Raw genomic sequence first — 14,834 nt, 5'->3', positions numbered from 1 at the left:
CAAATCCAGTGACATAGAGATCAGAGGTGGCGAGAACACTATGCTAGCGGCAGGGGAAGCTTTGATGTATCTGAGAATTCGATGGACAGCACTGAGGTGAGAAGTAGTGGGGTGGTCAAGGTATTGACTCAACTTTCCAATGGCAAAGCTAATGTCAGGTCAGGTGTTGGTCAAATAGAGCAATTTGCCAACTAACTTTCAATATTCTGTAGAATCTGAGAAGGGAACGCCTTCAGTTTTGCTGAGTTTGGTACTGTAGTCCATAGGGGTAGAAGCAGACTTGCAGTTCTCAAAGCCAGCATCCTTCAAGATGTCCATAGCATACTTTCTTTGATTAAGAAGAATGCCCTCTTTCGATCGCGCAACCTCCATCCCAATAAAGAATTTCAAATCTCCAATGTCTTTGATTTTGAACCTATCATCCAAGACTGTTTTGACAGCATTAATTTCTCCCAAATCATTTCCAGCCAATATCAAATCGTCAACGTAAACCAACAATGCGGTGAATCCAGATTCAGTTTGCTTAGTAAACAAACTATAATCAGCCTTTGACTAAACAAAACCCAACTCAACCAGAATAGATTTCAGCTTTGTATTCCACTGTCGACTTGCTTGTTTTAGACCATAAAGCGACTTTTCAAGCTTGCACACTTGGCCATCTTTGACGTCCAACCCTTGAGGTGGTTTCATGTACACCTCCTCATCCAAATCGCCGTGCAAGAATGCGGTATTGACATCAATTTGCTTGAGGAACCATCCCTTTTCCGCAGCCACAGCCAAGACAACTCTCAAGCTGCCCAACTTCATCACAGGGCTAAATGTGTCCCGATAATCAATCCCAGGGACTTGGGTGAATCCCTTCGCCACTAATTGTGCCTTGTAGCGTACAATGCTGCCATCAGGGTAGTATTTCACTTTGAAAACCCACTTGTTGCCAATTACCTTCTTGCCGGGTGGAAGTAAAGTGAGCTTCCAAGTTTGACTTTGCTCAAGAGATTGGAGTTCATTCTTAATAGCATCAACCCAACAAGATTGAGTAATTGCTTCACTGTAGTGCTTGGTTCAATGTTAGAAGATATGGCTAGAGAATATGCAGTATGTGATGCAGAAAATTTTTCATATGACAAATAATTTGATAAAGGGTACCTGTCAGATTTTCGGAGTGGAAGCCGAGAAGTGGTAGCATTTAGACAATGATAGTCTTGCAAATGTGATGGTGCTCTGCGAATTCTTGTTGATTTTCTTAACAGGGGCAGTGGTGATGCATGTTGAGGTGCAAGTATGTGATTTTGTGGCATATCTGTTTGACTAGGTGATGGAGATTGAATTGGTGGTGTATGTGCTGAATTGAAATTTTGTGAGTTGGATGCATGTGATGCTTGATGATTAGTGTGTGTTGTGTGAGGTTGAAGAATAATGTCATATGCAAAGGGGTCAGTTTTGAACTGAATAGAAGATGCAGTATGTGTACTTTGGTCAGGGTGTGTGCTTAAGTATGGAAAATGATCTTCATAGAAAGACACATCTCTTGAAGTAAAGATCTCTCTACTATTTAGATCAATTAAGAGATATCCCTTGGTACCCTCCTTGAAACCCAAAAAGGCACACTTTCTGGATCTTGGATCCAGTTTCTTTTGATTTGCTTGGAGTGTACTGGCATATGCCAGACACCCAAAAACCCTTAAATGAGATATGTCAGGTAAAGAGTTATGCAAAGCTTGATAAGGTGATAAATTGTTAAGAAAATTTGATGGTAGTCTATTCATGATGTGAACTGAATATGAAACTGCATATTGCCAAAAACACTTAGGTACATTTGAGTGGAAGAAAATTGCTCTAGTTATTTCAAGAATGTGTTGATGTTTCCGTTCAACAATACCATTTTGTTGAGGAGTTTCAACACATGATCTTTGGTGTAATATACCAGTTTCATTGAAGAAAGAGTGCATCAAAAATCCAGTTCCATTATTGGACCTTATACATCTAATTTTGCTGTCGTACTGTGTTTTAACAAAATTTACAAAGAATTTGATGAGATAAGCAATTTCAGTTTTGTTTTTCATGAAAAATACCCAAGTGAACTTTGTTTTATTGTCCACTATGGTTAAGAAATATCTATGTCCTCCTGTAGAAGGAATGGCCAGCAGGCTCCAAACATCCACATGAATTAAATCAAAGGAAGTTAATGAAACTGTGCTGTTATTATTGAATGATAATCTCTTTTGCCTTGCTAGGTGACATGAGTCACAAGGCTGTACATCACTGTCACAATGAATGAATTTGAAAATTTTCTTCATTTCTTTCATTCTATGGAATGGTGCATGGCCTAACCTAAAATTCCATAGCTTTGTGTTTGAAATATTCAGTATTGGCATGTCTACATGAATTTTATTTGATACCTGTACAATTTCTGATCGCGCAGCATCACAGTTCAAGGTATAAAGGCCACCACACACTCTAGCTGCTCCAATCGTCTTCTTCGAGAGTAAATCCTGTATCTCACAATCATCATCAGTAAAACTCATTTTACAATGCAAATGTTTTGTGGATTTTGATACTGATATCAATTTGAAATTGAAAGATGGGACGTATAATGCATTTGTGAGGTACAGCTTATTTTAAAATTTGATAGTTCCAGCTATATTGCTAATGGTTTGTGCACCATTAGGCAACCGAATGATTATAGGAGCTATCTTGAAATGAGTTTGAAAATCTTCTAGGCAATAGGATACATGAACAGTAGCTCATGTATCTATTATCCAAGAACTATGTTTTGATGCAGAAATGTTTAAAGCCAACACACTTGACTTAAAATGCATGATATGCACCAAGTTACCTTGATGAGGTACTTGTTCCAGGGTTGTGATTTGGTTAGCACTGTGGATCTGCTTTGCCTCTCCCCTGTTGAGTAAAGCTAGTAGGGTTGATTTCTGCTCTGGAGTAAAGTCAACATTGGAAGTTTCATTTTCTTCCACACAGCCAGAATCATCAATGCCATCGCCATTTATTTCAGCACTGAAATTCACTGCTCCCAAACCTCCGTTTGAGTTCATATTTCTCTATCTAAGATGGGGGGAGGAACCATGTTTCTTGTAACATACATCTACCGTGTGGCCTCCTTTACCATAGTATGAACACTACATTCTACCTCTTCCCATTTGTCCTCTCCCAGAGCCTTGGAATCTACCTCCTCTACTACCTTTTCCTCTCCCTCTGCCTTGTGAGGTCTCAGCAGTGTTGAAGAAATTGGTAGAGTGTAATAAGATCTTGGGGTCTATGGTATCATCCATGATCTGGTTTTGCCTTTCTTGTCTAGTCATCATGAAAAACACAGCCTTTAAATCTGGCAGTGGCTCCATCAGCATGACCTGAGCTCTAACATTCGCAAACTGTTCATTAAGTCCTCTTAGGAATCTAGTTACATGATCTTCCATTCTATATTTTCGCATTTCTCCTAATCCACAAGTACACACAGATTCACAATTGCAGGGTGGAATTGGCCTGAAATCATCAAATTCTTCCCACAGTGACTTTAGTTTTGTGAAGTATTGTGTCACGCTCATTTCTCCTTGTCTTGTTCTGTATAGCTCCTCCTGTAGTTCTGCGATTCTAAATCTATCACCCTCATGGTACCTGTGTTTCAGGTCCTCCCATAGCTCATATGCAACCTTGTTCCACATCACGCTTCGGGGGTGATTTCAGGGTTCAGTGAGATTTTAATCCAAGCTAAGACATATGTATTACATCTATCCCACAGTTCAAATAATGGATCATTCTTATCAGGTTTCTTTAAACTTCCATCAACAAATTTCAACTTGTTCTTCGATTTTAGGGCTAACAACATCGAATTACTCCAACTACTGTAATTCTTGCCATCAAGAATGATAGGGATGAGGGGAATACCAGTATTTTCAGAAGGATGAAGGTAGAAGTGGCTCGATGAATCTTGGCTAGGGTTGTTGCCATTCCTATTGAGGTGAGCCTGAATCGATGAGATCTGGTTCAAGAATGCCGCGATACCTTGAGCATCGAGGCCTTGGAAGGAATTGCCTTGGTTCATTCGGAATTGCTTTGAATTTTGAGTTGGATCCATCACTAGGTTTCAGATCGTGCACTTGATGTGTGCTTTGATTTGAATTCTGAGATTCTCTTTCCTCAATCGCTGTTCCTTCTATTCTCACCCCTTTGGGTTCCACGCTCACCGCACCATGTTGAAGGTGCGGAAGGGGAGTGTAAGAACAGAGCAAAGGTGGAAACAGAGAGAAGAAAAAGAGAGTTCTTGTTTTCTCAGTGTACTGAATGATGAACCACACTTTACACTGTTACAACAGTCAGATATATATTGGTCATCTAACCAACTGAGTTAGAATAATTAGGGGCTAACTAGAATTTCTAACTAATTTGTTGTTTCTGTTATAGGCTACTTGTCTAACTAATTTGTTGTTACAACTAATAAATCAATTAACTACTAATTGCTAAGCTAGTATATCAAGTAACGGATACAGATACAAAACACAATACAATATCAGATATGTGGATGTATGAATTTTAAATTTTTATAAGACACAAAGATATGACATATATAAAATATAGAGTATTTTTTAAATAAATTATAATAATATTTTAATATTTTTTAATTAAATAAAATATTTAAAAAAAATTTATTTAAAAGATAATATATACTATTTTTATACTTATTTCAAGAATACATGTTAAGAATAAAGCTGAACACGTTGACACATGATGTTATTTAGGTGTGTCCAAAACTCCAAATGTGTCCAAAGAAAAACTTTTTATTTTCTATTAAGACACGGTTAGACACAAAAGACATGTGTGTTGAACGAGTGTCATGTCCAAAGAATAAAACTCTACATCCAAGCAAAATACTTAACCAAGTCTAATCAAGTTGTTATAACAACTTTTTAAATCACGCTCTTCTTTCTCCTTCTCCTTTCCCTGTTTTTTTCTCCTTCTCCTTCTCCTCCTCCTCCTCCTCCTCCTCCTCCTCCTTCTTCTTCTTCTAAATTTGCACACGCAGGTTCTTCTTCTTCTTTTTCAATGTTGCGTCTTCTTCTTTTTCTTTTTCGTTATCGTCATCACCAATAATATCAATATTTTGCGAACATCTTTATTAGTTCTGGTTTTCTCTGTTGCTATCGTTAAATAATTTCGGTTCATTTCTTAATTTATTTTGGTTCATTTGTGTGTTAATTGAGGTTCACTTGATGCTGCTGATAAGTATTGACCAAATCTTTTATTCCTTAAGTAATTTAGGTTTATTTCTTAGTTTAATTGAGATTCATTTGGATCCAGAAATGAATTTGATGTGTTTTTGTTAATGATTGAGTCTTTTTTTAGCAAAAAAGAATGAAAGTATTTATTATCGTCACTTTATTCAATTGTATTAGATTTCATTTTATTCTATTCAATTTGTCTTGAAAGTCATTCCAACCATTGGGACAAATTATTCATCGACAATACACATGGACTACAAATGAACCGAAAATATTATTAAAGTGAAACCATTGTATAATACCAAATGAACTGAACATTTGTCCATTATATAAATTCGAATTCAAAAACACTTGCGTCTAGAGTGAACCGAAAATGTTATCAAAGCGAGACAACTATATATTACTAAATGAACCGAACATTGTCAATTATATAAATTCAAATTCAATTCAAAATATTGGTCTTTGTTAACAAATGTTGGTGTTGTTGATGATTATGATAATGAAAGAAGAAGAAGAAGAACCTACGTACGCAAATTTGACAGAAGGAGGAGGAGGAGGAGGAGGAGGAGGAGGAGAAATAAAAAGAGAAGATGAAGACGAAAAAGTTGCGTTATTGAAACGTGCATGTGATACACGCTGGTATGATGAAAGTAATTTTTGTTGAGTTTGAGCCAATTTAATTGGATTTAAATACAAAAATACTTAAATGTGTAATTAAAGTGGTGTCTAAAATATATCTGACACACGTACACAATAACTCAACGAAATATCTGTATTTCATATATAACAATATTCATTCCAAGTAAATTTATATACAGAATTCTAGCTTAAGAAGGAATGATTAAATAGTTCTTATAAAATCTATAAAGATTTTATCTTTTATGCGATGTAAAATTTTGATAAACCCACTCATAATCATGAAAATAAAGACTTGAAGTGTAAAAAATTTCATGACTAGGCACATATGTAAGCGATCCAAATAATAACTGTACAATAAACTCTAATATTATATTAAAATTCAAAAAATCTAACTCAAAATTTAAAGGGATAAATATGATTTTGGTCCCTAAAGTAGAGGCTGAAAATTTATCTCGTTCCCTAACTTTTTTTCGCTCTAAAATGGTCCCCAAAGTTTCAGTTTGTTTTAAAATCGTCCTTTTTACCAATTTCATTTTTTTATTACCAAACTACCCTTTATTAAAAAAATTATAAAATAAAATAAATATAAAATAAATTAAAAATAAATTAAAAAAAAAAGAAAGGGATAGATACGGGGTGGGGAAAGAAAGAAAAGGGATGGGGGGAGAAAAAGGGGGGAGGGGGAAGGGAAGGGGACCGCCGCCCGCCGCCTTGCCGCCCTGCACCGCACCACCTTCCTCTTCTTCTTTTTCTCCTCTCCTCGCCGCCGCCACCGGTCTTTCTTACCGCCGCCGCCGCCGCCGCTCTGCTCCTCGGGGAAAGGGGGAAGGGAAGGCGAAGGGAGAAGAGGGGGAGGGGGGTTTCGGGACGGGAAGAAGAGGGGGAAGGGGAAGGGTCCTCGCCGCCGCCACCGGTTTTCACGGACGCCGCCGCTCTTCGCTGCCGCCGCCACCGCTGCTCCTCGCCGGTTTCTAGTTTCTTGTGGTTTCTTCTGGTTCTGCTGCTTCTGCATGCTTATGATTATCAATCTGGTTTTTGTGTTGTTGTTGTTCTTTTGATTCCATTATGATTATCGTTTTTCTGATTTTGGGTTCTGAGTTTTGACGATGACCATGATTTTGAGTTCTGAGTTTTGATTCCATTATTATTGTTCTTCTATTGTTGTTTGTTTGAGTTCAGATTATGATTTTCTGAGTTTTGATGATGATGATTTTTCTGAGTTCTGAGTTCATTGGTGTTGCTTCTGCTTCTGTTTTGCTTCAGCTTCTGGGTTCAGCTTTGGCTTCTGGGTTCAGCTTTGCTTGCTGCTGTTCTTCCGCTTCTGCTTGCTGTTCTTCTGATTTTCAATTTTGTTTATGGTTCTGATGATAATGATAATGACCATGATGATAATGGTGGTGGTGGTGGGTTCTTCTGATTTTCAATTTTGTCATTGTTGTTGTTGTTATCCATTGTTGGCTGTTTTTTTTTTTTCTGGGTTTGTGCATCTGGTTCTGCTTCCGTTAATGTTGAAGAAGAAGAGGAGGAAGAAGATGGGATGGGAGGGGAGGGTATTTTCGTCCGAAGGACGATTTTAAAGCAAACTGAAACCTTGGGGACCATTTTAGAGCGAAAAAAAGTTGGGGGACGAAATAAATTTTCAGCCTCTACTTTGGGGATCAAAATCATACTTATCCCAAATTTAAAACTAGATCAAAACTGAAAAGTTGCCAAATCACATACAAAAGTATGAAAATCTTATTTTAAGCTCTATGGAACTCTACTAACCATTGCAATATTACTTTAAATAAAAAAGTTATTATACAAATTCATCTATATAAAGTATTCAATGAGGATCTCAAGCACATCTTGATTGTAAACTGAAGAACAAGAAATATTTGGAATTTGGATTTTCTATTTAGAACTTAGTTTTTGTATAATGTTTAACAAATCTTTTTATAAGCATCATTTATGCTTACATTTGGAACAAACGAAGATATTGCTGATTCTTGTTTTAACATCATTAATTCATGCATTGACACGTTATTAATTTAGTGATAACAGAAATAATCTTCCTTTTAATTTAAATCTGAATCACAATGCATAAAGATATATTCAACCTTATCGAAAATAACGTAAAAGTACCTGTTACTTGTACGTAACTTTATAATAATATAAGAAAGTTGTTTCATAGTAACAATGCATGTTCCAAGAATATTCAATATATTCCAATTATATGCAGACAATAAACGAATGTTCTTAATTTGTAAGTTTAGCAGGCTCGTTTATTGATACTTTTTTCTGTTTACGGCATCCACTGTATGAAATTTGAAACACCATTGAGATCAATCTAATATTAGATAATGATCTTTCTTTTCTTTTTTTTTGTTGATTCCGTTAATGATCTTTCTTTTTTTATTGAGCAATGCTACGGAACCAAAATTATATTAGCAAAAAATCAGTCAAATACCTTTAGGTGAATCCAAAATCTCTACGAATTAATATACATGGATGTTTCTTCTGCTAAGTATCAAAATGTTTCTTTTTCATACTAAATGGATGTTCTTTTATATATTTTTCGAATTTTTTTGTATTACAAATGTGAATGTCTCTATTTCTTTAAGAATTTCTTTTTTAAATTTTATAGATATTTAATTATTTTTGCTAAAATATAACTGGATATTTCTTTTGTTAAGTATTAGGATGTTTTTTTTTCATATTAAATGAATGTTTTTTTATATTTCTGTAATTGTTCAAAGACTCCTTTTGACTAAGATTAAGTGTGTAGTTTGCAGTCTCTTTAATCATCAAAACGGCATCTAATATCCCAAAACGCAGATGTCGGTGATAGAAGACATGGGCATGTGTGCGAAAGGTTGCTGAGCCAAACTTTGTTGAACTGGTTGCAGGGTAGAACGGTGGTTAATTGGGCCAGGTTGTTGATTGGGATTATAAACCGGATGCTGTTAGATAGGAGGGGTACCTTGGCCTTGAACAGGTGAAGCCATATGCAGTCTCTGTAATTATTTCCGGTCGAAGGAGCTAGTGGAAGTGACGAAGATGTGTAGGGAGATGAAGAGGATGGTGCCGGAGATATTGGAGGTGGAGGTTGATCCGAAGGGAGGGCCGGGGATAGTGGAGGCCGCGATGAGAGTTTATGCAAAAAAAGAGAATGTGGTGAAGGTGTTGCAAGCGATGCAGGGAATAGAGGCGGCGATGAAGAGATTCTTCTTCGGTTACAAGCAGGTTGTGGCGGCGGTGATGGGAATGCTAAGGCTGGCGGAAACCGAGTTGGTTCCGACGACTTGCTGATAGAAGAGGAGTGGGTCGCGGTGGGGATGCGGAGAGAGCCCGACGGTGAGAGAGAGAGGTCTGTGTGTGTGTGATTGTTAGAGGTAGGTAGGTTAATGTGAGAGAGAAGATGAATGTTTTTATAGATTTTAATTAGGTTTACTTAATTTTTTAAATTTTTTAAATTTTAAATTTAAAAAATTTAAAATTAATTAATTATTAATATAAATTAACATGATTTTGTTTAGTTTTTAGCCGGTAACCTTTTGGTTTCATATACTTTTCTTTTTTTATTTTACTCTTTTTGCCAAACCAACAGGTTTTAAAACCAAGTAGTGGATTCCATACTCCAGATGACACAAAGTAGTCTGAAAGTGCAAAAGAAGGAGATTTCGGCTCCTTTTATTTTTCCTCTTTTATTAAAAGAAAATAGAAAAAATCATTAAATGGGCACCACCATTCTTTCCATATCAAAAATAATTTCCGTGATAAATATAGTACAAATTAGAGATGAAAATTATTTTATACAAACAAAATAATAAGAGTATTTACCCATTTTTAATTTTCAAAAAATTTTAGACCAGATATTTGAGTTCCTAGCTAAAATTAATTACTCAATTGGTCCCTAACAATTAACTCCATCAATCATTTAGGTCCTTTATTCTGTCAACTCTAACAGAGAACAAAATGGTCCCTGTGACAACTCTAACAGGAGATAAAATAGTCCCTGACCCCCTCTATTCGAAAACGACACCATTCTCCTCTAATTTCCATCATATTTTGCATAACCCTAACATTCATACTCTCCTTTTTCATCTTCACAGTCTTCTTCTCCATCTTCTCCTTCCTCCTTTTCAGCTCCAAGATTAAGTCATGGTGTAACTGTCACACATGTCGCACCTACCTCAACATGTCATGGACCACACATTTCCCAAATCTTTGTGACTGGTATACCCACCTCTTCCGCACTTCACCCACCAGAAATCCACCTCCACGTCCTCAATAATAGCATCACCTCCCACTCTGACAATGTCCACCATATCCTTAAGACCAAGTTTCACAACTACCCCAAGGGCATGCTTTTCTCCATTCTCCGGTAAGCAATATAAATTCTTGGACATTAGGACATCATGAGAAGATTCTTCTTCGATATCATATGCAAATTCTCATTTGAAATGGACCTTGAGTGTTTCATTCCTTCTCTCCCAGATTCCAAGCTGACAGACAGTTTCGACCTTGCATCTAAACTATTAGTACAACGAGCAATGTCGCTGTCGCCACTCATGAAAACTGAAACGATTACTGAACATTGATTCGGAGAAGCTAAATGGTAGACAGTGTGGCCATGGAGATGATAGGATAGAGAAGGGAGATGACGAAAACGACGAGTCTTAACAAATTGAACTTGCTGTCTAGATTCATGGGATTCATCGAAGACGACAAGTACTTGAGTGACATAGTCATTAATTTCCTGAGTATGAATTGGTTGAGAACAAGTTGATGATTTTTCTTCTTGTAAACATTGAAAGTGCAAAGTGTACATTGTTTAATTTGAAGTTGAAGTGTTAGACTACTAGAGTTATACGAAATCTGATAGAAATTGAAGGAGAACAATGACGTTTCCGAACAAAAGGGATCAGGGACCATGTTGTCCCTTGTTAGAGTTGCCAGAGACTATTTTATCCTCCGTTAGAATTGATAGAACAAAAGATCTAACTAACCGAGTTAATTATCAAGGACCAATCGAGTAATTAATTTTAATTAGTAACTAAAGTGTCTGGTCCAAAATTCTTTTGGGACCAAAATAAGTAAATACTCAAATAAAAAACAAAACGAAATCTATAAAATTATAACTTTCCAAATTTAGAAAGGAAAATCCTATATAGAAGTCATGAAGTTTTACACCAAAAATAGATCATAGATTTCTAATCCTGTTCCATCTAACATGTCTGTCAAAATATTTCATTGAAAATAGTCAAAATACATTTCAAATACATGCATTACGCTCCAATCAAAGAGTCCAAATAGTGGCGAATATTACAAAGGGCCACAAACTTTTGGCCTAATTTTAAACACTTATATTAGTAAACTCTAATCTCGCAGGGGATAATATTTCTCCCAACATACCTCAATATGCAACACAAAGCAAAATTCTGCATAGTGAATTTTAAGTAACTTTAACAAAATAAAATTCCATGAACATTTTAAAAAAAATTAACAAAATAAGTTATCATCAAGAACAACCAGTGTAAAAATGATCTGCATGGAGAACTCTTCTTTCCTAGCGGTCTAGTTTCCGAATTCCTAATTAAGAGATAATAACTTTTTCTTTTACAAAAGGAGAAGGAATGCAAACAAAACCTCTATGTATGTACATATTATTGTACATTCATAATACTACTCTTTTGACATTTTCACATGGCAGAGGTTGTTCTCTCACTTCCACAGTCTTTTCTGTTGCACACATTTCTAAAGGGATAGTTGAGATTACCGCATTTTTTACAGGTCCAACTGCCTTCGGGAGCGCCTCGACTTGTGCCCTATGCGAAAAAAGGAAAACAAGTTACAGCCAAAATTAGCATAGACTATTGTTAGCAATGCTACAAAACTAGAATAATGGAACAGAAATATGTTACTAAAATTATAGCGACGATGGTAAGAGCATTAGCAAAACAGAGGAAAACACTTACAGGTCTTGGAGCTCCACAGTGTTTCATGTTGCAAGTTGTTCTGAAAGCAAAGTTAACATTCTCACATTTCGGGCAGATCCAGTCTCCTTCGGACAAGCCATCTGGCCCTGCATAACCAATACAAAAATAGATTGGTGTTTTTCTTAATGTTTCTTTTTTCATTTCCTGTGAAGAGGGTTAGGATGCCATATTACTACTAAACGTCATATATAAATAAAAGAACAGAGCAACATACAACGTGTCTAAGTAAGTTTCTTTTTTCACCAAAATTTTTTCTCAAGCTCCGCCACTACATATAATCAACAAACAACAAAAGCCTTGTCCTACTATGTGGGATCGACTATATGGATCAACAAACTAAAATTAAGAAAACGTATGGTTCAGGAGAAATTTGTTTTTTAATAAAAAAATTCCTCTCCAAAATTTCAACTGTAAATTACTTTGAACACAAAATAAGCTAATGCAAAAACACAATAAACTATATCTAGATTTCACAAATATGGGAAAATGTGGATACCTATGAATAGGTTTAAAGTTAATAAGAAGTTAAAAAGATATTAAAATTACCTCCTCGGCGTTTCCGAGATGCAAAATTATCAGTTATCAGTCCTTCGGCCCATGGAGGACTTTGAAAGCCATATCCATAGCCGTTGATACTAGGCCTTGGACCATAAGGAATACCTGATTCAGTTCAATGAAAACTTGATTATATTTAGGGACACACGAGATACTAGAAAGTATAATGAAACAAGAACCAACAGGAATTAGCAACCATCATGTTTCTAAAACGAACAGTACAGATTCCACCAAAAACTCAAATATATTATAATCAATCTCAAAGGTGAATAACATCAGTACCTAAAAGGTAACATTGTCACATAGCAACCCTCTCTCTGTTAGAATCAAACTGATGGGGAGTTCATAAAGAATGAAACAAACAGTAGATGCAGAAAATCAGCTCATAAAGTTGCTAAGAGAGTACCTCCAAAGCTTCCAGGTGGCAATGACGGTAATGGACTATATGGTAGACGAGGCCTAGGATACAGACCATAATCATATTGCACACCAGAATGTGGCATCGGGGATCCAAATCGGCCAGACACTCCATATGGTGGAGGAGGAGCCCCAACACCACCATAGTAGAAGGGAGGAGTGTTTCTATATGGGCTTGTAACTGGGGCAGGCTGCAGAATACACAGGATTTTGTCCATTGAATGCCTTATTGCCTTTTCAAGAATAATTGGCCCTTCTCCAAAAGAAAAATCTTCTTGACATGATAATCTATTAATCTATAGAAACACACACTTACCTGGATTATGGATGGTCTTGGTGCACCACAATGTCCCCGGTTGCAAACAGTTCTAAATGAAAAGTTTAAGTTTCCACAGTTAAGGCAGGTCCAGTCTCCTTCTTTACGTGGAGCTGAATATGACAAGAAAAAAATTTAAGAGAGACACTTGGAGGCTAGTTGATACATTGAGATTTTTGTCTTTTAGTTTTCATTCCAAAACAAAAAATTTAAGAATCACGGTGTAACACAAAAGACAGAAGCGGGATCGAATAGTTAAAATCAAATATCAATCAAGCAAAAATATCAAATTCTAATCTTTAAATACCATGATCCCACCCACTTCCCCATGTGTGAGCCATAATCACTATAGAAATAAATGGCATACAAACAACACATTATAAAACCGTTTTAGTGCCAATGTTTTCCCATCTTTAGGTTATCAAAAAATAAAAAAGAAACCTTACAGCAAAAAACCTAGTTTTCCATGTTTCTTCTAAATGACATGTAAAGCAAAGGGAAGCCGCACACTTTCTAAGACATCATGCTCCTATCTCAAATTACTAATCCAGAGATTAAAGTAAAAAACAGCATAATCCTACATGATACAGCAAAGATTTCAGTTTTCACAAGAGTGTACATTTTACAAACAGTAAAAATGCACACACTAACATTGTGAATGCTAAACTAAAAGTCACCCACAACGCAATTTTCTAATACAATTTTCACATAGTCCAAAAATCAAATGAGTAGCTCAAATTCCTCCTCAAACAATCAGAACAATAAAGATAATTACAAGCCCATATAACTAAACAAGATTTCAACTCTAAAGAAGCTCCTTGCAGCTCAAAACAGTAATACATACCATCGTTTCGAAACCTCTTTGATCCGAGTGAACCTCGATTATCATCCTGAGAGCAGAAACGCACAAAACCCACATACAAGAAACAGAAAAAGATTAAAACTTTACACCATTCAGCATGAACAGAGAGTCATATATATCTATAGAAAAGATAGTGCGAATGTGCTAGAATTTTGAAAAATTCACAGAAATTGAAGAAAACCTACCTTAGTAGAAGCCATTGGAAGGGCTCAGAAGAAGTTAGAGAGAGAGAGTGAAGCAGAGTGTAGCAGAGAGAGAGAGAGGGAGGGAGAGAAAGAAAGAGAGAGACACGGAGAAAGAGACAGCGTCAGCGCCACCAAGCAAAAGAACGCGGAGTTGTTTTCTTCTTCTTGTTTAATACTCGCCGTTTCGTCGAATTTATTGGCCAATTTTTTTATGAAAGGAAATTTTCACAATTTCTTTTTTTAAATTAGATAATTTTCCAATTTTAGTTTATGTTTTTATTCACGTAAAAAAATATTTTTTTATTTTTAAATGAAGAAAAAAGAAGTATTTGCAAAAACGGCATCAAGAGGAGAAATTATGAATTTATGATCGTCTGTTTTTTGTAATAATAAGTCATTATTTTTCGAATCGTATTTTGAAAGAAATTATTATGAAAAGTTGTTTATACGCATTCATATTAATAAATCGATAGATAAAATTAATTAATTATAACTAAATTCATTTAATTATATAAAGAATAAAAAATTTATATAATTATAACTAAATTAACTGATCCAACCAATAATTTAATAGTTAAATAAAAATTTTAGTGGCTCAAGATTTTGATCGAATTAATTATTGATCCGATTTATTAACTCAATGTT

At 35.7% G+C, this 14,834-nt stretch overlaps 2 protein-coding genes across 4 annotated transcripts; one reads left to right on the top strand and one right to left on the bottom strand.

Annotated features, from left to right (window-relative positions):
- Window positions 1-6,465: 6,465 nt before the first annotated feature.
- LOC140173188 (uncharacterized) lies at window positions 6,466-7,324 on the top strand. Of its 3 annotated transcripts, none has more exons than XR_011871462.1 (2): window positions 6,466-6,867; window positions 7,137-7,324. XR_011871462.1 is itself a non-coding variant. In XM_072215146.1 (2 exons), exons 1-2 carry the CDS (start codon window positions 6,531-6,533, stop codon window positions 7,211-7,213), a joined length of 387 nt encoding a protein of 128 aa, XP_072071247.1. In that variant the 5' UTR covers window positions 6,495-6,530; the 3' UTR covers window positions 7,214-7,324. The 3 variants fall into 3 exon arrangements, 1 of the variants encoding a protein (XP_072071247.1); XR_011871463.1 differs by having other exon boundaries at window positions 6,486-6,857; XM_072215146.1 differs by having other exon boundaries at window positions 6,495-6,840.
- A 3,751-nt stretch (window positions 7,325-11,075) lies between these two features.
- On the bottom strand, window positions 11,076-14,398 carry LOC112744411 (ranBP2-type zinc finger protein At1g67325). The gene is made up of 7 exons (XM_025794028.3): window positions 14,190-14,398; window positions 13,987-14,032; window positions 13,143-13,255; window positions 12,816-13,017; window positions 12,401-12,514; window positions 11,834-11,940; window positions 11,076-11,683 (listed from the first exon to the last, which is right to left on the bottom strand). Exons 1-7 carry the CDS (start codon window positions 14,202-14,204, stop codon window positions 11,558-11,560), a joined length of 723 nt encoding a protein of 240 aa, XP_025649813.1. The 5' UTR covers window positions 14,205-14,398; the 3' UTR covers window positions 11,076-11,557.
- Between the last annotated feature and the right edge of the window lie 436 nt (window positions 14,399-14,834).

This window comes from Arachis hypogaea, chromosome 14 (genome assembly GCF_003086295.3).
Source record: "Arachis hypogaea cultivar Tifrunner chromosome 14, arahy.Tifrunner.gnm2.J5K5, whole genome shotgun sequence".
Taxonomy (NCBI): domain Eukaryota; kingdom Viridiplantae; phylum Streptophyta; class Magnoliopsida; order Fabales; family Fabaceae; genus Arachis; species Arachis hypogaea.
This window is presented reverse-complemented; position numbering and strand designations above follow the sequence as displayed.